This window comes from Amphiura filiformis, chromosome 6, assembly GCF_039555335.1.
Source record: "Amphiura filiformis chromosome 6, Afil_fr2py, whole genome shotgun sequence".
Taxonomy (NCBI): Eukaryota; Metazoa; Echinodermata; class Ophiuroidea; order Amphilepidida; family Amphiuridae; genus Amphiura; species Amphiura filiformis.
The window spans coordinates 63,508,349-63,536,086 of record NC_092633.1 but is presented as its reverse complement, the minus strand read 5'-3'; the positions used below and the strand labels follow the sequence as shown (position 1 = coordinate 63,536,086).

At 35.3% G+C, this 27,738-nt stretch overlaps 1 protein-coding gene across 5 annotated transcripts; it reads left to right on the top strand.

Moving 5' to 3' along the window:
* The first annotated feature begins 882 nt into the window (after window positions 1–882).
* On the top strand, window positions 883–23,639 carry LOC140155800 (tetraspanin-9-like). Of its 5 annotated transcripts, none has more exons than XM_072178767.1 (8): window positions 883–1,005; window positions 11,966–12,103; window positions 13,394–13,585; window positions 14,276–14,446; window positions 16,393–16,533; window positions 17,314–17,397; window positions 19,211–19,279; window positions 21,887–23,639. In XM_072178767.1, the coding sequence occupies exons 2-7, from the start codon at window positions 12,038–12,040 to the stop codon at window positions 19,274–19,276; spliced, it is 720 nt and encodes a 239-aa protein (XP_072034868.1). In that variant the 5' UTR covers window positions 883–1,005; window positions 11,966–12,037; the 3' UTR covers window positions 19,277–19,279; window positions 21,887–23,639. The 5 variants fall into 5 exon arrangements, with proteins under 5 accessions (XP_072034868.1, XP_072034869.1, XP_072034871.1 ...); XM_072178768.1 differs by lacking the exon at window positions 21,887–23,639 and adding an exon at window positions 21,765–21,868; XM_072178769.1 differs by lacking the exon at window positions 883–1,005 and adding an exon at window positions 10,062–10,081.
* The last annotated feature ends 4,099 nt before the right edge of the window (window positions 23,640–27,738 follow it).

Genomic DNA, 27,738 nt, shown 5'->3' with positions numbered 1-27,738 from the left:
CTGAAGTGCCTTGCTCAAGGACACAAAGACTGAAATTTCTTGCACTAGGCCTACCGGTACTTGATCTACTGGCGTAGGGTGGGTCATCCGATGGGGGAGGGGGGCACCGACCAGGGGTAGCGCTAGGTTGCTTTTTGGGGTCCCGGACCCACCAAAATAGAGTTTGGACCCCCTGTTTTAAATTTTCTGCAAGTTGGGTCCCTGCAGACACTGGAGTGTTTAGTTATAGCGCTCAGTTGGCCTACCCTAGCACTATGAAATTTTTACACTGAAAATCACACTGAAAATGACATAACACTGAAAATTATCAAAACAAAAGAAATTGTTAGACTGAAATTGTTTTCAGTGGTATTTCAGTGTATTTTTCAGTGGTAGGCCTATATCAAGTGGCTATTGTCTGCTATAATGAGCAATGATCCAGGGCACTCATTTCCATAACAATAGAACAGGCCAGATCATTTCAGTGTGATTGAATCCATTTCAGTGGGATTAAATCAATTTCAGTGGGATTAATGAATGCCCGATTTCCAGAGGAGTTTCAGTCCATTTTTCAGTGTGGTTGGACAATGGTTATTTGCATACAGAATAACAAAAGAACTATTTCAGTGTTATTTTCAGTGGTGCTGTTCATTGTGTTAAATTTTCAGTGTTCATTACAGATATCAGTGTGATTTTCAGTGTAAAAATTTCATAGGCAGTTGGCATCGACCATTATTGGGGGGGGGGGGCCACCGGGGGGGGGGGCACAAGCCGTTTTTTTGGCAATTTTCCTATGGGATTTTTAAATTTTGCAATCGATTGGGGGTACGTGCCCCCGTGCCCCTATGACGCTACCATCATGGAAATGATGAATCGTACATTGTTGCTTTCAGTGTTTATGACTCGAACGGCCTTCCATAGGTGTTTATTTACCTTTTTTTGGAAACGCCACACCGCGACATCCATCGACACGGCCGAAAGAAGAAACTGGTTGTGAAACTGCGGAACTGATTTCAACGAGGGCTGGTATGTATTTTGTACAAGAAAAACACAATTTTATGCAATCTTTTCAATGGAGCTGGAGGTACATTGCAATGCAGTACGTGTGCGGTACCAATAGGGTGTGGACAGGGGTGGTAAAGGGAGTGTCAAATTTGCTGTTTTAAGCTTACCTACAATGTACTTAATTATGTAGCTTTACAAAGTACATGTCATGTAGTCCGAATAATCAGTCCCAGAACAAAATATTAATTTAACTGACATGATCGTGTTCTGGGTCTGAACTGTTTCCATTATGAAATCTTGATGGCAAATTGGACAAAAGAAGCACATGGTTCTTCTAGTTCCAGTAACTGTAGCTCGAGATACTCTAGCTAAAATACAGGTTTACATTAACTGTCTTACATTATCTTGCTGTATTTCAGCTAGAGCTCCAAACGACAAGCTTCCGGGTTTTTTTGGAGAACAATACTGTTACTAGTCCGAGGTGCTCTGACGATAACACTCCGATCACCAGGCAATCTACGTTGTAGTAGGCCAGTGGGACAACGAAAACGCTACGTGAACGAGCTATACTGTTACGTAAGATGAAGAAGAAACCCGCCTCGGAGCCCGCCCTACTCATTATTTCATTGTACTTATTGCAATTTGCCTCCACACATTACGTAATCAACACAAAGCTTTTGTGAGGATTAGTGAGTGGATAAGAAATTGACAGTGGAGGATACGAAGGACACGCCGATTGTTAGTTGTCAATCATGAATTGCCCCCGGGAATTGCCGCAACGTATTAATCATGTTAATATTTTACTGCATGGCATTCCGCAAACACCAAGACAAATTATGCCGTATTTTTCCAAAGATCATCTCATATGAAGTAAGCTGAATGCGATCTGTACTTTTGTAACATTCCGATCGCTTTTGATCACCTATTATCGGCGAATTTGCTTGAAAACATGTGAGTTCATGTTGTGTAAACATAATTAGCATAGACACAAATGAAATTACGATGCAATACAATGCAATTTGAATGCGCAGCAGATCTATAGAAATAATGTTGCCCGGTTTTATGCAGAATTAGACCCTGTCTGAGTAACTGTAACTGGGCATACCGAGATGTCATTTATATAATAAAGACTGAAGTCTTGCTGGCAGGACTAATGGTTCTACTTGACAGCTTTTGAATCCCTAGATTCATGTTACGTGAATCACGGTATAAGCCGGTTCGCAATTCCAGATTTCGGCATACTTGTAATGCATTATGGGAAAAAAATTGGAGATAAATACGAGGAGGCTAAGTACTCCATTTCCAATGCGGTGAACTGTGCTGTTTGCATAAAAACATCTTGTACTGGAATTTTGCTGATTATTTTATCTTTATTTCTTCATGATATCAATATATATCAAATACAATGTCAATGTATCATGATTCGAAGAAGAAATAAAGACAAAATAATTTGCAAAATTCCAGTACAAGATGTTTTTATGCAAACGGCACAGTTCACCGCATTGAAAATGTACAGTAGCCTCCTCGTATTTATCTCCAATTTTATTTGGCGACTTTTGTTTCTGCACATGCGCAGTTGTAATTGCAAAAGGGCTTATTGTGGACTATCCTTCTGATACTTGGACAAGTGGAACGGGGTTTGTAGACCTCTCTGTTTGAAAACAGACGAGGAGGTCAAAATTGTCATCCTCGCCGAATAGGAAAGACAACGTAAGGCCAAATAAAAAAATAAACATGTTTCACGTCCCCTCCCGCTTCCTTTTTGATGTTTCTTTATAAATTTTATTTGTATTTTTTGAAATTCAGTTTATATAACTTTTCAAAAAATGTGTCTAGGACTAGGAAGTAGAGATGCTTTCTATAGCCTTGCTAATATACTAGAAACACTTTTATAAGGTTTTGTGATACTTAGAGGGCCTATCTCTCAGAACAACAAATAAAAAGAGGCCTCCTCCCAATTCCAGGCACTTATTGTATATGCTAAAACAGCTCTAATTATGGGTATTCACACCGATTTTGTGATAAAAAATAATAAATAAAAATCCCCCTCATCCTCCTTTTTTTCAAAAACCCGGACGTGAAACATGTTTTTTTATTTTACTTGGCCTAATAGTACGGCACGCATGTAAAAGTAGACCGAGAAGTAGACCGCTTTAAAATTTGACTCCTCCGTAATATCACATGTATCATGCTTGTTTTAAAGGGGAATTTTGTGATGCATCTATCCTCATCCCCTCTTTTATCAAAAAAAAAATCAGATTTTTATACCACTTTATTAAATCAGTGGCTACATGTAGGTTAGCTCGTCCACGTAGCGGTTCCGCTGGCCTACTACACAGAGATTGCATGGCGATCAGAGTGTTATCGTCAGAGCACCTTGGACTACATATGCCAGGCAAACCTTAAATAACACATTTGCTAGTCAGCCAAATTCGCCTCTTTTACATATTTACATAGAAATTTAAAAGAACAGGTAAGTCAAGGAAACCTACATAAATATGTTGTCTATACACTATACTTCACTTGACCCAAATATATGATTTTTTATGGTGATGAGACACTCATCAGGGATTTTGATAGCAGTTCCACATAGAAAAGCTGCTATCATCATGAGACTAAGAAAGATCTAGAAACACCACCGAAATGCTGTTTTGCTAGCAGTATAGCAGAATCTTTTTGATGAAAGTCAATCTTTGACAAGATGTAACTTTGCTACGGAAAGTGCTATGACAAAAAGGTTTTCAGTTTTGGCTTTCTTTACTCATGGGCTTTAATTTGATATAAAATGATGCAGTTTGATGGCAAATTTGAATTCACCTGGCATACATACTACATGTTCACAAACAATTTCTTGCTGCAGATTTTTTAATTTGTAATATCCGGTACCAAAAATATAGTCAAATTCAGGCGGCGGATGACCAAGTACAGAGAGACGGCAAAACTGCTCAGCCATATGGCACTTTCCATCCAATCGGAACACGGAAGTAAATTGGGTCTGAATTTTGCAGCTGCCATGATCACTGGTACGCGCCGCGCTGTTCAATTTGCACACTGATCAAGTGATCGGAGCCTAACCAACACGGCAAATTTAAAACCGTCACAGCTACTTTCACCCAGTTCATTATCGAACCCCAACGCTTTTAGCTTGTATTTATATTATTATTAACATAGGCCTACTTGTTTGTGATATGTTAAGCATTTTAAAATTTTAAAATAATCCCATTCAATTACATGGCTGGCAAAGGAAATGAACTTAACTTAATTAGCGATAGGGGGTGAAAGATCAGCTTCACAAAAATTAATCAAAACAATATGATTTTGAGTACCCGACTACCCGGTATTGGCAATCTCGACATTGGTGATCTACATTTGAAGATCCTTAGACATGGGTACCCTTTTCCTGCAAAATTAACCTTAGTGGGTATGGGTTTTGAGGCTCAAGAGCTGTCCAAAATAAATCCAAGTACCCCCCCCCCCCCCATTGTCCCCTCGACAAAAGAATGTCAAAGATCATAAAATGTCACAAATTTTGTGTATTTCTGCACCCTCTAATATAATTGGTGTTCAGTACAGTTCATCGGATCATGAAGATACACATTTTGGGTATTGGCCAGGTACATCATGTACAACAGCCATTGTTATAAATGCCTTATTCATGGGAGTGGAAAGTAAAAAAAAAGATTTTTATGACTTTTAATATTCTTTTGTCATCATGAGCATTCAATGAACAAATCCACACATGGCCAGTGCCCCTATTATGTTAAAATAAAGAGCCAGGACTGAACATTCACATCACATTATTGTGTAAAAAATGGTCCATGAAATGGCTTCAATTCAGCATTTATTTTTAATTTTGTGAGGGCCTCCCTCAGACACCCACCATCTGCATTATAAAGAAGTACCCACTTTGGCTATGAGCCTTGGTGGGAGGGTAAAATGGGGGTGGGGGGAATTGTTGGCAAGCCAAGGGGGGGGGAAGCAAGTTTTTAGCAAGCTGAGGGGGGGGGCACACATTTATGTTTCACCTTTTAAATAAAACGCTCTTGGCTCTAAAGCGTCAGTACGCAAACGCAATGCACATTTTCCTGCTCGCTGCGCTCGCAACACGTATCTAGACCATTCAAGGTAAACTTGCAAATTAGGATCCCAAAAACATATGTACACAGATTTTTTGCAGGCTGAGAGGGGGCCAAGCGATTTTTGGCGGGCCAAGGGGGGGGGGAAACAATCAGGGTTAGCGGTGACCTGCTGAGTCCAGGGGTCCAAATATGCAAATAATGGGGTCCAGGCATCTAATTCTACACAGACATACAAAATTAAGGGGTCCAAATCACGGGGACTTGCCAAATCAAGGAGTCCTGGACCCCAAGACCCCTTAAAACGCTACCCCTGGAAACAATATTTGGCAATCTGGGGGGGCTCATAATTATGCTCAGGCACCCCTCAGTCCAATTTGAGAAAATTTGCATATATATGTAAGCATTTCCGTACGGTTTTCCTAAGCCTTTTTACGGACCGTTCATTATTAACACGGGAGGGGGGGCCGGGAAAATGTTGAGCTTTATGGGTGAAAAATACCTAACCCCCCCTATTGCGATGAATCAATTTCACGTAACCCCCCTATTGGATCAAACAAAATCACATAACCCCCCCCCTTCAAGCAAATTCAATATTAATTCAGTCAAGAGATTGGGATTTTGACATTGGGGGATGGGGTTTGAAAATATTTCTTGAAGTCATAGTGAATACAGCTCCTTTTGGCGACAAAATAAGTTAACTGTAGAAATGCGCGCGAAGCGCGTGAACATTTTTTGTCATTTTGAAGCTAAACTGATGAAATATGGTGCAAAAGTGGAATAAAATCATGCGAAGTGCACAAAAATGTGTAATTTTTGGACTAAAATGGCCAAATATAAGGTTAATTTGGTCAGAAACCCACATAGGCCTACAGGCTCAGCATTGGGGGGGTGATTGTATGGACCACCCCGGCCTTGGCAAAACATTCGGTGGATTTACTGCCCCCCCCATCCCCTGGGATCTACGCCTATGCCAATAGATCTACTTTTGGTGAGAAAATTTATAGGTGTGTGCTTGCAGGTGGGGTCGTCATATGGTGAGTAGTGTGGGAGTGGTTTGTGTGTGTAGCATGTGACAGTGGCGTAGATTTCTTTTTTGACATTGGGGGGATGGGGTAGGCAAAAGAAAATATTTCTTGAAATATAATAGTGAATCCAGCACAATTTGGCTGTTGACTATGTTTATGGTACAAATGCGCGCGAAGCGCACACTTTTTTGCCCTATTGAAGCTAAAATGGTGAAATATGGTGCAAAAAGGAAACAAATTTGTGCGAATAAGTCATTAGCAGGGACAGGCGATTTGCGCGGAACTTTCTTTCCGCGCAATTTAGGTATACATGATTTGCACTGAAAAAAAATGTTCTGCGCAATTTGCTATTTTTTTCCGCGCAAATCGCCTGTCCCTGGTCATTAGACAATTATGTATGGTATGATTGATATTGCTATATATGCAAGACCTTCCAGGATACTTGGTATTAAATAATAGTGAATGACTATTAAATTTCACATGACCCCCCTATCAGGAAATATAAAATCACATAACCCCCCCTGTTTGTCAAAGTGAAAATCACATAACCCCCTTACATTTTTCCTGGCCCCCTCCCACATTAATAATGAGCGGTCCCTTAGAGCATTTTATTTAAAAGGCACCCCAAGAAACTGAGACAAAATAATTGCCCCCCCTCTCGGCTTGCCAAAAATTGCTTGCCCCCCCTTTCAACTCGCCAAAAATTTCTTCCCCCCCATTTTACCCTCCCCAGGGCTCATAAATATTGCACAGCCCCTAAACATACTATTGGTCAATATATTACCCCTGTACATGTACAATGTATGTCATCATCGCTATAATTTAATATTTTTACAACATACATGAAGCATAGTATAGTTAATGATGCTACAATATGTGCCAAGGACTACAAAGCAATTAATATTTTATGTGGCTGAAAGGCAGGTTACATATTTGATTCCAATAGCATGGTAGTTCGTTGGTATGAATGAATTGAGTTAAATTTATTTGCTGTGAATTGAATTGCCCTACCTCCCGAAGACAGGCACAAACCTGTCGCTTGTGAAATGTAATACCCATTGCCCTGTACATCATCAGCAAATCTTAGATCTGTTAGCTTCTACATGTACAGATAAATTCATTATGCCTCATTATAGGGTGATGTTCTTCAGTTTTAATGTGCAGTACTTTAAAATGAAGCTTACAATGTAGTGTAAAATTAAAGCTGATCTTGATGTATATTAAATTTTATCTACATATTACTAGTTGACCGTCAACGTTTCCCACTATTTTGCCTCAAAGAAAAAGGTGCAAATTTGTGACCAATCATCTCAAACACTGTTGTTCAAATTTGTGCAAAATCTTTTTTGATACGATCGCGATAACTTCACGGACAGTCATAACTTGGTTCCGGAACTTTACGGAACTTGATGTGTGCCTAGTCAGTCAAAATGACTGACACGATAATTGCCACCAGCCTGCAAGATTGCAATCAAAACAAAGCCATGGTGTTGCTGGTGCAAATATTTATTGCTCTAAGATGCAAAATTAAAATATCATGCAACATTTTCTCTAGTTTTTGCTAGGTTTTTTAAGATTTCGAATAGCAAAAAAATGGAAAAAGTGTTACAATTATTAGAAAAAGGAGGCTTTAGAATAAGGGTTTAAAACAAATGTCAGCCAATAAAACTTTATAATGGTATGCAGGTTTGCAATGATTTTTTTCCTGTGATTATTTGAACACTTCAAATTATTTCAAAGCAGTTATTAGTTGAAAGTCCACAGGTGGTACTTATTAGCGGGCACTAGTAATAATTAGGTCAATTATAGTATTACTAATTAGTATGATTTCAGTTTAGCATCAGGGCTCATAATGAGTTTTGAATACATGTATATCCAGGTTTGAATAGAAAATATTTGACATGTACTAGCAGCAATTACTCTCATTATAAATAAAATATTGCAATGGTTGCCAAGCTACTGGTAATAAAATATCACTGAAGCCTGCTTATTAATCATCGTTCAGTACATGTATCACAGTTGATCAGGATAGCCATAAGCTAAAACTGGATACATGATTCTATATGGTCATTTTCACGGTAAAGGGTGTAACTTTTGATTTTTAGGGTCAAAATTTCAAACCACTTAAATATGTTTCTGTTTACTGAAATCATGCATAGAAGCAACTTAAATTCAAGTAAAATAATGTTTCAAGGCTTAATCCTTTTGATTTCTAATAAAAAATTTGACATTTGCATAACATTTTGGTTAAAATCTAAGAAAAATTGTATTTTACATAACCTCAGAAAATTTTGACATGAAAGCTGGAATACATGTGAAATTCCATTCCAAAGTAAGTCAACAGATATAAGTTAAATTTTATACCATGTTTTGCTATGTTTGTAATTGCAGTTTTGAAAATTTTTAACATCAAGTGTCATTTACAATGGAAATTTCCAAACCTTAAACATATTTTTTAAGTTTTAATTGGGTTCCTAAAATAATTTGAATGTCTAACTTCATGTACAAATACTACTTGATATAAGGAACCTCCCAGCCAAGTTTCACAGAAATTGGAGTTATTTTTTAGAATTGGCAATTCAAGCGATTTGTGTTTCGGAGGCTTCAGTTAACAACACAGGTGATCATAAAAGTAAAATATTTAGCTAACTACTACAAGTTGACATTAAAAAATAGGTAAAAAATATCACAATTACCAATTTTCATGCTTTACTTCTAAGTATTGAATTTCAGATGTAAAAAAAATTAAATTATCCCAGCAAGTCATTTTTTTGTTTCGGAGGCTTCATGTTAACAATTGTTAAACATTGCAGAATTAGTTTTTTTGAAAACAACAGTGTTGGGATCATCTAAGCTGTTATTTTCTTGTGTGTATTGAATCAATGATTCTATGCGGCAGATATTGTAGATTTATCACACATTAATTTTTTCACCCATTTGTTAAGTATGGTGTTTTTTGCATGTGAAGCCTCCGAAACAGGCTTTTTAAGGTATCAGTATATTTTTCAAACATTAACCATAATGTCAATTTTTTCTTAAATTTATGACATTCTGCACATATCAAGTAATAATTACAATGCAGATATCATTATGAAACACACCAATTTAGATATGCATAGATGATAATTAAGTTTACTGTTGTTTGGAGGCTTCATTTGTTTCGGAGGCTTCAATTGTTAACGGAAAGTTTGTATTGGGTCCCATTTTCAAGCGGTGATATATATCTCCACGATTTAAAAACATGTGACTTGAGGATCTACTTTGCTACATTTTGATAAATAGATTGGATGAGCTCTTTTATTTATATTTGCACAAGCTTGCTGAACAGTTTGTTTCGGAGGCTTCAAAAAGTTAACGGAAAAAGCGGCTATTTGAAGTCAAGATTTTATAAAAATTTTAAAAGCTTGCAAATCGGCTAATTTTTTTTTTTTTTTTTAAGTTAAGATAACAACTGTTATAAATCAAGAAGAAGTGAAGAAATAACCAAGAATTATGAACCAAAGCTACACCCACAAAGTTTGTTAACAATTGTTAACGGAAAATGAAGCCTCGAACGACAAATATCGAAGTCCGGTTCTCAAAAATACAGGGCCGTTCACAATTAAATCTAATGTGGCAGTGTTTACTGAACATATGACTGTACGTTCAGGATAAGAAAAATTATCCATGAACTAACTGAAGAAAACACAGGGTTTTACAAAAATGTTACTGTTTTTTATAGTTTTTCAAAATGGCAATATTAAGTACATTTAAGCCTGCTAAAACTGAACGCAGTAACTCCCAAAGCTGATTATGCTACCCAAGGTAGCTGCTAACTAGATGACTTATGTGGCCAAAAATTATGGAATTCTGTGGCTTTATTAGAACACTACGGATTAAAATGTTAAAAATCCAAAGTTACACCCTTTACCGTGAAAATGACCATATAAAATATGGAAATTGGAATACATCATAAGTTGATTTGTAACCGATTACCTTCAGCCTAATTAGTACGTAAGTAATCTAAAAGTGTGCTTGAAATAATTGCCACATTTGAAAGTCAAAACTGGATGTACATGGATACACGGTGATAATTTATGCTGTTAATGTGTTATGAAGTTTAACTAGGGGCCTTATTAGTATTAATTTATGCAGAATATGGTTGTAAAATGTTGACTTTTACCAATTATGGTTAAGGCGATATGATAATGATCAAGAAATTTTAGTGTTTTATGTATTTGACTGAGAGACAAAGGAAGTGTGTTATACCACTTTCTGTTTTATTGTTTTCAGCATGTAGAATTCCCTGGAAGTATAGGTCTGTATGGTCCCAATGTTTTCTGATATGGTGCTCCAGTGATTAGCTTTGTTCTGAGCTGTGTTATTCTGCATGTTTGCCGCAGTGGAAAAATGCTTTGGCAAGATTACCGCTGTGTTTGCTGCAACACTAAAAGGAAACTAACTTGATCAAAAATTCAAGGAATTCTTTGAATAGATTTGGAAACAGACAGAATAGACCAGTACAAGCTCATTCCACTCCAAATGCAATGTCAGGCAAAATGAAGGGAACCAGTCCCTTTCAGAAAGCATACCCGGGCCAGCGGCTAAATAGACCCCTGATCATATTTATGGCCATGGAAAGGTTAATTTTCTCCCCAACATTTAGTTTTGATGAACCAGATCACAAAATATAAGCCTAAATGTTTACATCCTGGTTGAAAATGTGTGCTTTATGGTCTTCTGCATTTAATAAAGGATCATGTGAATATCATTAGATTCTGTTTGTGTTCATGGTTTATTTTTATGGGAAGCCAGCTGGTCATAGCCATGCATTTTTGACACACTATGAACAACTATATGAAATGAAAACCGGCTATACAAGCTGAACAGCCCGTTTTTGTTTCCTAGCGAATAGTTTCAGAAGAAGAATTTTACTATTTAGTATTAAATTGCTATCAAACTTGTGGATCAGGAGCATCACTTAATACTTTAAAAATAGTGGGGAGGTAATTACTAGATTTCATTTTTTTCTAACAATTGAAATTATACAACCCTAATTTTAACAGAAGTTCATGAATGAGATTTGAAGTTACAAATCACAAGGGGGATATTGGGTATTTTGCCACTGGCAACCTAAAAACATGGGGACATGTGATCCCCTACACTTACATTGTCCGTCCTGTGAATGTTCAAATAATAATTTACTAAGAGAATAAATAATTGGAATTTTTATAGTGCACACTGTCACTGTGTGATCTAAAAAAGTGAGCGCCTTGAGAGCCCTTGACATATGTTCCATGATGATGCTACCACTTGCGTCTAACGCCTCATAGACGACACTCAGGAACCAATCAAATTTAGTAACATAAACCCAACCCACTGACTATGAATAGTTAGCATTTCATAATTACTGGTGAAATTCTTGAAACCTGACTATATTTGTATGACATTTCCCTGACGCTATGAACTTTTTGAGAAAGAGATAAAACTTGAATTTCTCTGTTCATGTGCAGAAAATTGTATGGTGCAACTTGCTTCAGCCTTGTGGTCTTGTCCAATTATTAAGTGGGATGTTCTTTCTAACAGTTTGTTATTGAAGCATAGACCTACATGTATAGGGTCTATAATTGAAATAAGAAAATAATATATGACATCCTATTATTAACTTAACTAAAAGAAGGTTATCATGTGGGATCCTGAATTAGTTTAGTTAGCCAAGGAAAGAATGGTTGACCCTGTAAATTGGCTCATTTCCTGTGTTCTACCACGCTTATAAACCAATCTCTTATTCTGCAGTTCTTAGCTACCAAAGACTGGTACCCTACAGGAAGGAACTGTGACTTCTGATGTGTGAATGCAATGAGCAATTATTATGTTTCTTTGTTTTGTATCCTACAGGAACACCTAGTCATTGATCATTGAATCTTTCATTATTGACATTACAAAGAACGTACTATCAGAAGAGTCATCATGGGTGTGGAAGGCTGTGCAAAGATCATCAAGTACCTGCTTTTTGTTTTCAATCTTTTGTTCTTTGTAAGTACTTTAGAACTGATTTCTTTTTTATTTAGTTACTTGTTTAGGGCTGTAGAAATTGGAATTGCTGTTTGGTTGGATTTTGTAATTGATATAATTTGATCAGCTCTTCCTTAATTTGTTCAAGCACATTGTTTTTACTAGCTTATTCTGATGCTACATAATATTATATATATAAAGAATTCTGACAAAATCATAATTAGAAGAAAAAAAAGTTGTAAATTGTGATCAGAGCATGGGTTCTGGGAGGGTTGTAAATGACATGTTACGTACATGTCCAATAATATATTAATTAGGGTTGTAAATGACATGTTACATACATGTCCAATGATATAATTCTTAAATTGTGATCAGAACAGGGTGAACAGGGGCTCTGGGAGGGTTGTAAATGACATGTTAAATACATAATACAAACAATATATTGGAGGGTTCTAAATGACATGTTACATACCGGTACATGTCCAAATGATATATTTCTTTATAAATGCTCTCATAACTCCAATAGAATTAGTGATTCAATGTTTGGGCTTAAAGTCATAGGTAAATCACAGAATGTCCCTTTAAATGGACACTGACACATAATTTAGGGTTTATTGTAGCTATTGAGATTGTACATTTCTGCATATGATCATATTGTTTTCACTTTGCTATGGCAGATTTTCAAACCAAGGATTTATTGTAACTATTGAAATTGGACAGTGTACATTTCTGTATGATCATATTGTTTTCACTTTGATATGGAGATTTTCAAACCAAGGATACTTGCACAAATTCAAGAATCATGTAAAAAATAAGTAGCTTACATGTATCTGATATATAATTATTAAGATATGAAGCTTATCCTCATATTTTATATACATTTGTCCAATTACAAGTTGGAATAAATTTTCTATTGGCGTGATTGGGGCTCGAGCAAACTGGCATATGAAAATATTGAGAGAAAAAATCAGGACTCAGCGAGTTGACTCTCTGGATTCACCCAGAGCTTTACCACTGTGCTACCTGAGTTCACTCAGGTAGCACAGTGAACACATGTGGTAAAGCTCTGACCGGTAATCCAGAGACCGTCAACTCCCGCTGAGTCCTGATTTTTTCTCTCAATATTTTCATATGCCAGTTTGCTCGAGCCCCAATCACGCCATTTAAATTATAATTTCTCGAGCTTGCATCGTTTATTTCCGATCCTCGCATATATTAATTTGTGTTTCGCATTGTCTTACGCCCTGCTAGGGTGAAACATATAGGCCGCCTCCTTCTTCATTATTTAAATTTTCTATTCTCATTTTTCAGATCTCTGGGTGTGGTATCCTTGCATTGGGGATCACATTGAATGTAAACAATGGAGGTTTTGCCACCTTGTTGCCTAGTGTGCCATTTCTCAATGCTGCTAACTTGTGCATCGCAGTCGGTGTCATTGTTATGGTAGTAGGTTTTGTAGGATGCTGTGGTGCCATCAAGGAAAATGGATGCATGCTGCTTATCGTAAGTATGAAAGTCGCAAAATAATACAAATTTTATAGCAAATTATTAAAAATTAATATTTTTGACATTGAACATTCCTCGAAGTAAATTTTATAAATCTAATGATATGTATTTTAAGTGTATATCCAGGAGGAAAAGCTGTCCATCATTTGAAAAGTTTGATATTTTGTATTAAAGAAATAATTTTTTTCCCAAAAAGGCCTAAAAACTTAGGGTATTTTTGGGACAAAATGTATTTCTTCAATACAAAACGTCAACATTTTCAACCGACTGAAGGACTTCTCCCAGCTATATACACTTTAAATACATATCATTAGATTTATAAAATTTAACTTCGAGGAATGTTAAATATCAAAAATATAAAAGAATATCAATTTGTCATAATTTGCCATAAAATTTTAATTACATCATAAATTTCAAAAGATCAAAATTATTTGATATCAGAATTAAATTCCTCATTTTCAGAATGCAATTTGGTGTGTCTGATGTGTTCTCAGGTCCCACAAAAATAATGTGCAAACGTTGTTGTCCAATTCCTTGATGTGAAGTGAAAAACCCACAAGCATACAGCAATATTCAAGTCAGTTGCATTGTATAATTCTGATTTCCTATAACTCATCTGCCACTGGTAGTACCAGGGATCACTTATAGATTCAATTAATTAACACCTGTTGCTTATTTTTTCTTCAGTTTTTCTTCTTATTGCTGCTGATCTTCGTTCTGGAGATTGTTGCTGGTATTCTTGGGTTTGTCTATGAAAGCCAGGTGTCAGACTATGTGGAGAGTGATCTTATTACAGGACTACAGAAGTATGACACAGAGAAAGGTCTCCAAAGTGCCTGGGATCGTCTCCAGAGTGATGTAGGTTGAAATCATTAGAATCAAGTGAAAATACTTTTTATATAGTACTCCGTCTTTTCTAATTACAATATATACAAACCTAATTAATTACCTCCTTTTCAAAGGGGAGCTTATAATGTACTATGTATGGAAAATGGAAAACTTCCATGTTAAACAATGTTGTAAGTGACTGTAATTTTATTTTATTTATTTATTTATTACACTTTATCACTGGCACAGAATTACAAAAATATAATATTGCACATAATAAGTTACATCAAAAATTTCACAATTTCATGAGAGGAACAAAATTATTTATAAAAAGTCCAGTGAATGGCTGGAGCAAACAGGTGCATGCACCTCTAAGACCGCCCCACCAAATCCAAAAAAGAAGGGAAGGGAAAAATAAATTAGAGGGCGGAAAATGCAAGTTCAGTTATGTTTGCCTGCAATTTGGACAATTACAAAAAGAGGTCCAAGTGCAAACACAAGTTGCATCAAAGGTGCAAGCAAATTTAGACCGATAAAACTCCAAAAACTTGTTTATAATTATCAATTATTATTATAAATATAATTTGTGGATCTGTAATACTTCAAATGAACTGTAAGAAAATGTCATAGCCATTGAAACTCAGTGTCAAGATGGGTTTACCGTGAGTTAGTACAGCATTTTGTACTCACTCAATTATGTTATAAAATATGTACTAAAAGATATATTAGTTAGGTTGAATAGTATGGTGTATAATCTTGATCAGGTCACCTTCAGTTAACAGCCCTTTTGACAGGTTTTTATTTCAAACAAATGTTTGGGGTTTTTTTTTTTGTGGGGGGGTTCAATTACTAAATAATTTGGACAAGTCCTCTAATCCATAGAATGTTTATTTTTTCGCTTAAAACAGAAACCATGTATACCTCCACCATATAGACCTATTTATGTTACAAGTTGACATTGCATACAGTATGCTTTCAACAATGTGCAGTATGTATCACCACTGATCACTGCACGAAACCAAAGTCAGTTGATCACAGCTGCCCACTCCCGGCATATATATGCCTATCACCTGTGACATATAAGCTGTACAGTACATGGTGTGTGTGTGGGATGAAGGCACCAGCAACTAAAATGCTCATTGCCATTCTTTGCAATGCATGTGCTATAGGCTAATCTGGGAAGTGAACAGCTATACCTAGTGCTTTAGCCACAGTTGGCTATATGTAGATATGAAGAGAAAACCTAACTTTAAGCAGATGGGGATATATATTAATTTGATATTGGCTGGTGCATTTGATAGATGCATCAACATCTCAGTATTCATGCATTATTTTGTACATTTCACTCCCTACAAGTGATACGCATTTATGAACTTATCTACCACTTCAGATGGTTCTTAAACCAAAGCAATTACCGTATTCATTCCAATAAGTGCTCAGGGTGCTTAACAAAGTCATTATGGTTGGGCGCTTATTTTTTACATGGTTTACCTAATGTTTTCCTAACATGTGTTTATTAGAGACAAATTTATGTACATATGTTATAAAAGGGTCCTGAGACGTTCTAGTAGCTTTTCTGATGCTGAAATGATATTGCATGTTTACACAGAACTCTAATCCCCAGCTATTTCACTGTGTCGGTGTCTATCCGTCACTTCAACATTAATGGTACCCTTAAGCAAATTGAAAATACCCTGGGTGGGCGCTTATTGGGGCATGGGCGCTTATTGGGACAAATACGGTAGTATGTTTATCAATTCCTTTCCTCACATTACCAGATGACCTGAGAGAACAATATCTGAATATCTTAATGTTATAATATCCATTTGTCATGTGTCTCTCTGCTACTACCATGAATTTGGAAAGGTGGTCCCGACACTTTCAAAATTTTAAATGGACATTTGTTGCAAATTTTCCAAATGTTTAGTGACTTTGTGTAACTAAACACTTATAAACCTCATTTTTAATTGTTGTAGCTTCAATGCTGTGGTGTGGATGGTGCAGCAGATTGGGCAATGAATTCATCATTCCCTGCCACCCAGTTCCCAGACTCTTGTTGCAGAGAATATGCAATTGATTGTGGTAAAACTGTTGGCTACACTGGAGCATGGAAGGATGTAAGTGGTGATTCTTTTAAAACCTTTTTATTATTTTTTCATATTGTCTACCTTTTCAGCAAATGATCAGAACTATGGTCTGCCCGATGATTAAAAATGGTGTACCTTTGTTGATAGGATCAAAGGCACAATACCCCGAGTTTAACAGAGGGGCGAAATCTTGTTCACAGACCATTTGCACCATTCAGAGAGCTTTTGTCCAAAAAAAGTAAATAACAAGGGCTCATTTAACATCATTTTTTTAGGTGGGGGCTGATTTGCCCTGAAAATATGTTTCAATAATAGGAACTCGGTCATCTCCATGTCTATAGCCAGATCAAGGCTCTCCTTGCATATGGCGGAACTGTAATGAGCAATTATCAAGGCAATGTGTTAATTAGCGATCAGCCAATGAAAAGTAGGTAGCTACATCGTCTGTGCAACACAAAATGTTTTGTATTTATTAGCAGAATTAGCAAATGTGGAAACTTTTAATGAATATGCCATCAGAGGGAATATCATTTGACTAGTATTTGTTAGTGGAAAAACAAAATGTTGTTAATGCAGGCATGAGATTTTTCAGCTGATCAGCTGAATTCAGCTTTTTTGACTATTCAAATGTACACATTTTTATTTATTTTTAACCCAATTGTGGGTCTTTTTGCCAATTTCACACTGTTTTTCAGCTTTTTTTGTTCTACTTCAGCTTTTTTCATGCAAAGCCACTCTCATGCCTGATTGCCTGTATATATTGAATCTATCATGATGTGTGATATTATGAGTAACTCTCTTTCTATGCAGGGATGTGCTGAAATACTTCTCACTTACCTTGAAGACAACATATACTATGTGGGAGCTGTCTGCATAGCAATTGGTATATTTGAGGTATGTAGTAAGCAAAGTGAAATTGTCTACCAATCTAGTCAGTATTGGTGACAGGTTGAATGTTTCATCAATTCTTTTGCCTCTTCTGTTCAAAGCTTACTTCTTTAAAAGCTCACATACTTTATTTACCATTTGTAAAAAGTTTATAGTCACAACACCAGTGAAGGTTTGTCTAATTAAAAAAAAAAGCGAAGTGGTTTTATAGTGTACTACGCATAGGCACATGCGTAGACGTTAATCGCATGAAAGAAAAAGCAGGCCCTTAAACAGGCCTCTGGACCCCATGCCATGACGCTTTGCTCACTTGGAGGGTAGAGTTTGAGCAATTTTATTTTCTAAAATTGGAGCTTCAGATATTTTACTTTCGAACTCCTGTGTTAATCAATTATAATTATTTCATTATTTTGGGAAATCATTTTAGGAAACCTTTGCTGGTGGTGTGGTTTACAGTCATTACATTTGTTATTATATTACCTTATCATTTATAATACTTGCCACAATAACATTGTAACATGCCTGGTTATAATTAACATTTGATTGCTAAATCAAAATATCTCAGGGGATTTCTGTGCAGTAGCGCACTGCTAGGTTTTATTGGATGTAGTTTTCTGCTTTGCCACATTCAACGTTAAAATATTTGCATAATTTTTAATTTCATTTAGTTGTCAGTGGTTTTGATTATCAAAATTATATTGCCATAAAATTTACCATTCTAGTAATTTGGCTATTTCACGTAAATTTTGGACAATTTCACAATTTCTTGCTATTCAATGTTGTTTTTGTCAAATTTGTAAAAACAAATTGCTATGAAAAATAAAGTGATATACAGTATTCAACTGGTGGATATACCGTAATGATGATGATATCAAAAATAGCTCTTGGTGAGTAGTCATATACTTAATGACTACCATCTTTATGATTGTCATACCATGGTAATTAGGTGATGACAGCAACTGAACAGCAAGGTGCTTAATGACAACCATACATTTAATTATAAATGATTTTGAATCAGGGTTATAACAAATTGAAAAATATAATTTTTAAAGTAATCTTGACTGGAACTGAAATTTGCAACTCACTTTGCTTTGTTGCATTTGATACCATTCTATAGGCGTCTGATTACAAAAATTCAAAAACCAAACTTGCATAATCTAATTTTATTCAGGGAGGGAATCAATTTTGACTCTCCTCAAACCACATTCCTCAACAAAAACTAAAGAATCACTTGATTCTCAATTCTTGATAATTAAACTTGCAGGAATCCATTTTACTTGCAACATCATTTTTTGTGTCAAAATGATTTGGACTGACTTGTCCAATTTCAAGGGACATACATGTACAACATGTTTGTGTAAAAACCCATTCTGTATCATTTCTCCATGATCACACATTGTTATGTCCAGAAATGTCATACTTTTTTTTAATATAAAATACCTCTAGACTCTCATTCTTTTAAATACAACTGTTCTATTTCATTGGTATCAGCTTATGCTCTAACATGGTTTCTGAATGCTGACTGCCTCCATAATGCAGTCTTCTCCACCCCCACTCCTTGGCAAAAAGACTGCATTATGGAGATGATCAAACCATTGATTCACAAGCTTTCCAATTTCATTTCAAGGGGAAATTAAATTCACTTGTAGGCCTATACATGTAAATACCCAAAAACCAAACAGAAAAAGTGTAGGTATCTCAGCATGCCCCGTAAAGTAAATTATATAATTACTTTCTAAACTTTGTCATTTTACGTAGGTATATTGTGTGACATTACATTCTATTGATATTACTTTGCACTGTTTATTTCCCTTCTCAGCTCTTCGGCATAGCGCTATCTATGTTCCTATACTGTCAAGTCAAGAATGACTCGCAAGTTGTATAAAAAGTACATATCGTTACTTTCAAACTTCTTTATTATTGCCTGAATTTGGAATGCCCTATGTGTTTGCATGTCTGCATTTATTGCAAGCATGTTTTCCAGCATGCTTCCCATCGTATATTTGATACAAAATATTATGAATGTTAAACTGTTTTACTGACATTTAAGCTGGCCTGTTGTGAATGTGCACCAAATTTGACCTTGTGAATTTGATTTTTACTACCAAGTGTAAACTTATTGCATGCACCATTATCTGTAGGATCTATTGCTTATTGTCAATAAAAAAAACACCAAGAATAAAGCAGTCACATAAAGAGTCATGACGCACAAATATGTGCCATATTATAGTCAAGCTAGTCAAGCATGACAGGCCTCAATAATCCTGTGTAGAATTGGCTAAACCTGTACAAATGCTGTGCCTGGAATTGCCAAATGCTAAACATTTCCCTGAATTTGTGTTAGAGTTCACTTTTTACATATTGCATTTAATTTTATGTTCAAAATATTTTGCTTAGCCCTAGTAATATTTAAATGCATCTGGCCTTCACACAGTACCAACTCAAAAGTAATGCAACATAAACATGCATTATACTTATTATTTTATTAGGCTTTATCAGGCAAATAAATTATAAATTGTAGTCGGGTATCATCACCTTGGTATGAAGCACAATCACATGCATGTGCATGTCACAAGAACCACTAGGCTATACAAAGGCAATTGAAATGAGAAATAATTTTGAGAAATCCTAGGAATAATAGGGAAGTGCTATCAAGGTCAAATCCACAAAATATTTTGAGAGCATACTTTTTCATCTTGTTCAGCAATGTTTTGAATCTCCTTCAGAGCTATTCAATATATGATCAAGAATTATCTTGGGTAGGTAATTCTCAGATACTTGGGTTGTGTATATTTCAGGCACTATTGTGTTAACAGTAAATGAATATAAATAACAGTTGCCTTTAATTTACCAAACCAGTGTGATTAGTTTACCATACACTGGCAACCTGCTAAAGTCAATGTTAATGAGTGTCACAGTCTGATGGCTATCTAATGTGGAAAGAAGACAACAATATCTATATATCTATATATTTATACTCAAGATTATTTTAATTATGTTACCTTCAATATGGTCTTGCATGTACTATTTATAACATTGTGTTTTAGAATATTAGTAGTTGGTATAATGGTGAGCATAGCAGTTCATAGTTCATAATTATTTGTATTATGACATGGTTTTTTCATGAATATAAAAAGGGAACACCTGCTGTAGCTATCATGTTTCTTTTCAGTGCTGACATTTTCAAGAGGCACAACATCAAATTGTGTTAATATCAAATCTGAATACTCTGTATTCACATAGACCATGGATATATATTTAAATGTCAATTTGTGATCATTTGAAATGAGTAAGTCTTCAAATATTTGAAGCATTTCGCAAAGCCACTCACTGAGCTTCTTTCACAAAGGAGGCTAAAAATTCAATTCAGTTTGTCTGAATTACCATAAATCATATTGAACTATGCTCCACCATTCATACCATACGTGAATTAACAAAGTGCAGTTTGATTTATTGTTTGCATGATCAATTGTTTGTCATCGTCGGTTGCTTACATGTGTTGTCTGTCTATATATAGGGAAGTAAGTTTGTATGCAATTTCAGACAATTATTTACACATAAGTAATTGATCACAGTGGTTATATGTTATGACACATCTGAGAAAATGTTTTGCCGTGTTGTAATAATCTGGTTAAAACTATTATATTTCACTGGATAGATGTCATATTCACATGTCGGGAAATAAGTCCTATTTTATAATTTTCACGTACATCAATTTTCACATCAAGAATACATCACTGCATGGTTGCCTTTGGGCCCTATTGGTAGACCAGCTTCTTGATGGGACAGATGATGAGTGCTTAATTGAACACTACTCAATGAACAAATGCAGATTGCACAAGAGCATACAAAAGTTGTGAATCACTGCACATAAACATTATTTTCATGCACATCAAAACAAACTATGCAACTACAAGGTAGATACCGTATTTGTTCCAATAAGCGCCCATGCCCCAATAAGCACCCATCCAGGGTATTTTCAATTTGCTAAAGGATACCATTAATGTTGAAGTGACAGAGAGACAGGTACAGGGAAATAGCTGGAGGACTACAATCCTGTGTAAACTTGCAATACATTTTCTGCATCAGAAAAGCTACTAGAACATCTCAGGACCCTTTTATAACATATCTAAATTTGTTTCTAATAAACGCCCCTTACGAAAAAATTGCGTAAACCAGGTAAAAAATAAGCGCCCACACAAAATGACTTTGTTGAGCGCCCTGGGCGCTTATTGGAATGAATACGGTACTCGTTTGCCTAACATGTCCATCCATTTTTGCATACTAACACACATATTTATAATCTTTTGTTACTCCCATTTCTGCTACTACACCCATCTTGCATACCTCATGCTTTCCTTCCATCTTATTAGATCTTTGGTATGATCTTCAGTTGTGTAATGTGGAGAAGCATTAAGTCTGATTAATTTTATTTACTCATCTGTGTACTTCTTTCCTTCCCTCTCTCTCCTTCATCTTGTTTGTTTTATTGCAGCTGTTTGGGATGATCTTTGCATGTGTATTACACAGGAGTATCAAAGAAGGAGAGTATGCATAGATATAAGTTTCCATCGTAGTAGTGTACTGCCAAAGTCAATCCCAGCTACCATCCTTCAATCAAGTCATCAAGCAAGTTATCAATCAATCAACCATCCAATACTGGGGGTGAATCATCCAATCAAAATGTAGGTGTAAACTTAAATATGCCAAAGAAGTTGGATAAGGAGTTGATTCCAGAAAGACTTGTTGCGCCCTTTAAGTGCCTAGACCCATGAGTCTCCAAACACATGGTAATTGTATACAGAATTTGGAGACTTGTATTGAAATAGGGCACTTAAGAGGCAATATAAGGCGTTCTGAAATCGCAAACAGGTTTAAATTTGGTAAAGATTTGTATGTATTGCAGAGGTTGTTCCATAATTTCTCACACAAAGACATGTCAGTAAATTCTAACAATGATGTGGTGATACATCTGGTAATTGGATCACAAATAGCATTTACTAAGCAAATCAAATATGGAACAACTTTAAGCATATAAAGTAATTCTGGTTTATCCTTTGTGTAAAACTGCACAGAATTAACCTAGCACAGACATTTTCTATTGAAGGATTATACAGCTTTATTCTGTAAGCGGCTTAATTCTTCAATGGAGCCTTTTCACTAGCCTAAGTCATGAATATTTTACACCAAGGATATACACCCAATATCTGCACAAAATCTTAATGAAGTTGGACCCAAATATCCTCCCCACTGGGATATACACCTTAATGATTTAAGTATAATGTAGACAGATAATGTTGGCACTTGAAGTATAAAAAGGCTCACATTTGTTTCCCCAGCACCCAAGGTTGGTGTAGTAACAAAGTATTATGCAAAATGTTGTAGCAATATTTGATTTGATCATGAGTCGTATCAGTGGTTACGATGCATAATATGTCAACAGGGTAATGAGCAATCTATGATCCAAACTCTAGAAAGTCTTAAACTAGTAGAATGATTTACACTAGGCAGCTATGCATGTATACCTGTTTGATTGGATGAGTTGGCAGAGTTGTGATAATACTGTTACCCATAGCAAATACCAGTTGTTGAGGATTGTTTGCATGTTGTCCCAGCTATTCAGGAGTCTAGAGTCTTGAACAAATCTTTCAGTCATAATTTTGGGTTCATCAAATGAAAACAGGAAATATGTTGTTCTTATTGTCCAGCGTAAATTATTCAATGTTTTCCAACATAGGTTATCTCTGAAGACTGAATGGTGAACTTAGCTTCATAAAGATATCATTTATGTTTATTACTTACATAGATCAAAAGCCTACATTCAACTCTTGTGGAGAGATGTGTGGCTCAGAACCTCATGTAATAAACCAATGTGAAACACCCTGATGATCACATGTTCACTTAGGTTTCAAATGTGCCTTTTACAATGTATGTACATTTTCTATTTTTATTCATTTGATTTGCATCATTTGGCACCATATTCTGTGTAGAAAAGAAAGTGATATTTGTATGTGTGAGGGGTGTATAGAAGCATCAGTTGTTGCATCCATCTCATCAAAGTGATGGATTCCATTCCCTGTGTTTGACAACTCACCATTGTAGCCATGGTTTCATCAAGCCATCCCACCTTCTTGAGCAACTGCCATGCCCTTATGACTAAGATGAGCATTGAGCATTCTCTAGACACATTTTCTTAGGCCTCCTTCATGTCCTTGGTCCACCCACCCATAACACCCACACATTCAGATGAGTCTGATATTCCTAAATGTATAAAACCAACCTTGGGGTGGATAAATTATTTGAACATTCAGCTGCTGGATCAGGCTTTGTCTTTCATTTCAATATAGTTATAACAATATTTGCTGTTGCTTCAAGGTATGTTTTAATGTGTTTAACAAGATACAACACTGCAAACAATATGCAGGCTAAAACACTGTATGATAATCCTTTGTGCTTCTTTTCTCTTTAGAAATAGATTTTACAGTTTATTTTTCTCATATCAATTCTATGTTTGGTCAAAGTTTCATTTGGGGTAATTTCTTGTTTTGCCCTAGTGAATGATATTATAAATGTAAACAGAAATACTGAAATTAATTGATAGAAAGGTGTGCAAAAATTATACAACGTTTTTATTTTTAGGTGCTTTCTTTATGTAGGGTTGTGTATGTGTACAGGGTTATTTCTTATGTACAGCTACCGTAAACGGTCGCTTAATGGCGCTATGGGCTCCCTTGACATAACTAGAATTTTAGACACAAACAATAAAAATCCCACCAGCAATAAGGGCACATACCCTTAATTCTTGTTGGATTTTTAGAGGAGGGAGCTCTCTATTAGTAAATGAAATTTACCCCAAGGCAAAGGAGACCAGGTGGGCTATTAGGTGAACGTTTACGGTATTAAGTTTGTTGTGGTTAAGTTATTTCAAGACATTCATCAGGGTTATTACACATTGTATTTGTTTGGGGCAGTTGCATATATAGTAAATTTGCGGTGCTGGCAAAATATATGGTAAACTTTTCTTGAGTTGCAAGGTCAGTTAAAAGTTTTAATAAATCTTTTTAAATTTTGAATAAAAAGCTGAATAATTATACTAAGATATGATCTCTAGATATCATATGTCCTGCCATGGAACCATGAAAGGTGTTTTTAGTTTTGGTTCAACTTGCCACTCACATGCAAAACATTGCTGAGGCTGAATGTTAAGAGGTAGATTTGAGGCTGAATTTTCTGTTTATTTTTGTATGTTATTTCTTTACCTACAAATACATCAATAACATCATAGTTTTTACATTAAGAAGAAAAAGTATTTTATATCTTGTAAAGTTGTGAATATGTACAGGGTTTAGAATAGAATGGAATGGTATTCAGTAAACACAATCAAGGCCTATAGATGTGAACTACTGTAAAGGTAGTCTTTTTGGATATGATTTAACATTGCATAGTATTTGGGCAAATGATGCTAGCGGATCCAAACAGGACACGCTGCTTCATGTAATGCAAAATGTATTTCCAATATATAGATTGATCCTTTATGGACAAGCCTGAAAATGGTTTTCAATTTTTATCAATGTCTGCTTTGACTGCAGAAACTTCATGTTCTTGAGTCCAAAGAGGATGTCAAAACCTAGAATAAAATTTTAGTTTGATTACATAAATATTGAAAACCTTCTACTGGCCAGGTTAATTGCTTTATGAAGACCATTCTGCATTGTTTTGTCACTGTTTTCTTATTGTCTTATGATATTTAAAGGCATGGTAGGGTAACTGAAAAGAGAGCAAGGTACATTAATTTATATTTTATTTAAAAGTATTGTAGAGTAACTAAAAGGTACACAACATTGGATTTCCAGTTGAGATCCATACACCCTTTATAGAAAACATGGTCTTGATCTCTCATGTAGGGGGTGAAGATGTAAAATAGAGTCACTCATTCAGGTAACCCCATTTCAAATTTGCACTCTCTGTGTGGAAGATTAAGGTCATGTGTTCTCTAGGGGGTGTATGGATTTAAACTGGAATGTTCTATTAAAGTTGTGCTTGAATACAATATGGAAATCAGAGTAGCAAATATTTTAAGGACATTTAAAGTTGAATCCACGATGATTGGAAAGAGAGAAATGTGATGGGTTGATGCACATACAGTCATATATTGTGTTATGTAATCTATTACTTCTTCAACGTGTGTCATTGAGTCACCAGAAGAGTGTCATATCCTTAAGACTGTAAAATTAAGTACAACTCTATAAAGACTGCAGCTGATAATGGCCAACTCACTGTGATATTTCACACATATTTATTAAACTTGAAATAGGTATGGCTCTATTTCCTATATTAAAGTTTAGCTTTAACTTTAAATATAGTAAACACAGAAATAATGTTCTGAAATAATGTCTATTTATATGACTTATGAAAGCAAAACAAATGTTTGCACAGGGGTTCATGTCCGATTTATACAAGCTTTTCTGACAAAATAATCAATTCATGCATCTCTGGAATCTCATCAATCTGCTGTATGCATTTTGGGCAAAACTGGTTAAAGCTGGATTCTTTCAAATATATTTTACAAAATTGTATTCCGTTCTTTCCAAAATTGAACCCCTTGTACATGATATTTCAGCTGGAAGTTGTATGTAAGAAAGACAAATATTCTGAACAATATTTTTCAATAGAGTGTTATTAAATCTATTGCTCATCATTTTCAAAACTTGGTATTAATTCTTTCATAAAATCATATACAGTTGCAGTACAATTTTTTTGTCAGTTGAGTACTCTTATAATATCATGTTATGAATGTAGTGTGCATGTTTATATTGTATGATTGTAAGGTATGTATGTGTAGTAGTAAACCCATTTTATGTTGATAGTATAGGCATAATGAGAATTAAATCTTTAACTTAGTGAATATTCTCAGTCATCCGGTCATTAAAATCACACAAAGTTTTGAAATAAATCTAATACTGGAACTTACTTTTACAACTTGCTACATTGCATCTGATACCATCAGACTTCATCAGATGGTCACATGACAAGACCAGCGGATCAGTTGCCTGATGAAGTCTGATGGTATCAGATGCAACGTAGCAAGTTGTAAAAGTAAGTTCTGGTATTAGATTTATTTCAATACTTGTGAAAAATGCTGTGTAATTGCGGCTCATAAACATTCAGATTTATTGGGCAATATCAAAGACCCTAAATCTACTGTTGTGCAATAGTAATGATCATGTGTACAGTACATATTGGTAGATTTTGTATGTAGGGTATGTGATATTGGCCACTAAAATTGAAAGTGTATGGGCTGCTTGATAGAAGAAAAAAAACCCAATGAAAAATGTAGAAAAATAGGTAATTTGGTTTTGAACCCATTGAGCACATTGAAACATAATGCCTTAAACATGTTAAAGGATATTACAACACATAAGTATGGGGTGATCAAGCAAATCAGGCATTGGTGGTTAATAAAACAAGAGAACTAAATGTCCCTTTTATTATGTTACAAACCATAAATATGACTTATTTTGCTTGATCTCAATCAAATTTAAATATGTGACACGATCTGGTCCATGGAGCCCAAAGGAGGCATTTTTGAAAATTGATTACTGTGATCATTACCTTATACAAACATTATTAGGGTATCATGTACTGAAAACACCAAAGGTTTAGCATACATGGTTCTTATTAGTTCAGAGGTTTTGTGATGTCTATTATTTTATGTATTTTATTGGGGTTTTTTACTCCATATTTTAGCCTTTTTCTCAATTTCAACTTTGCTGCCTTTGGCCTCCATGGACCAGATTGTGTCACATATATTATGTGACTCAAAAGTTTAATATCCTAGGCTTAAAATTGATAAATATGGACCAAAATGGTGGCAACATTCATTTAATACCTTCCGTAAATATACCATTTGACGTTGATCAGACAAGAACAATTCCATGTAGCATTCAAAATGCTGTTAAATAACTGAGTAAATTATATTGTGCCTTTCAACCATTTTACAAAATAATTTTAATAATGTCTCTATCAGCATGAGTACTGCAACAGTTTAAGATGTCTTGGTTATACAAATAAAATGGCTAATACATACAAAAATGTTGCTACATGTACCATGTAATATGACTAAATAACAATTATTTACTCAGAATCTGTTTGGTGTAAACCCAGATTTTTCCATATATGTTTAAATATTGATGTCAAGTGCTTGAAATAATAAAATGTATTCTTTAAGAAACAATACAAGACATTTGTGTGTGATGAATGGTTTGTGTATTGGTATTTTATTGTAATGTTAGAGAAAGAGTATTAATAATAGTGCTGCAGAATGGTGTAACTTGTTGAAACTATCAT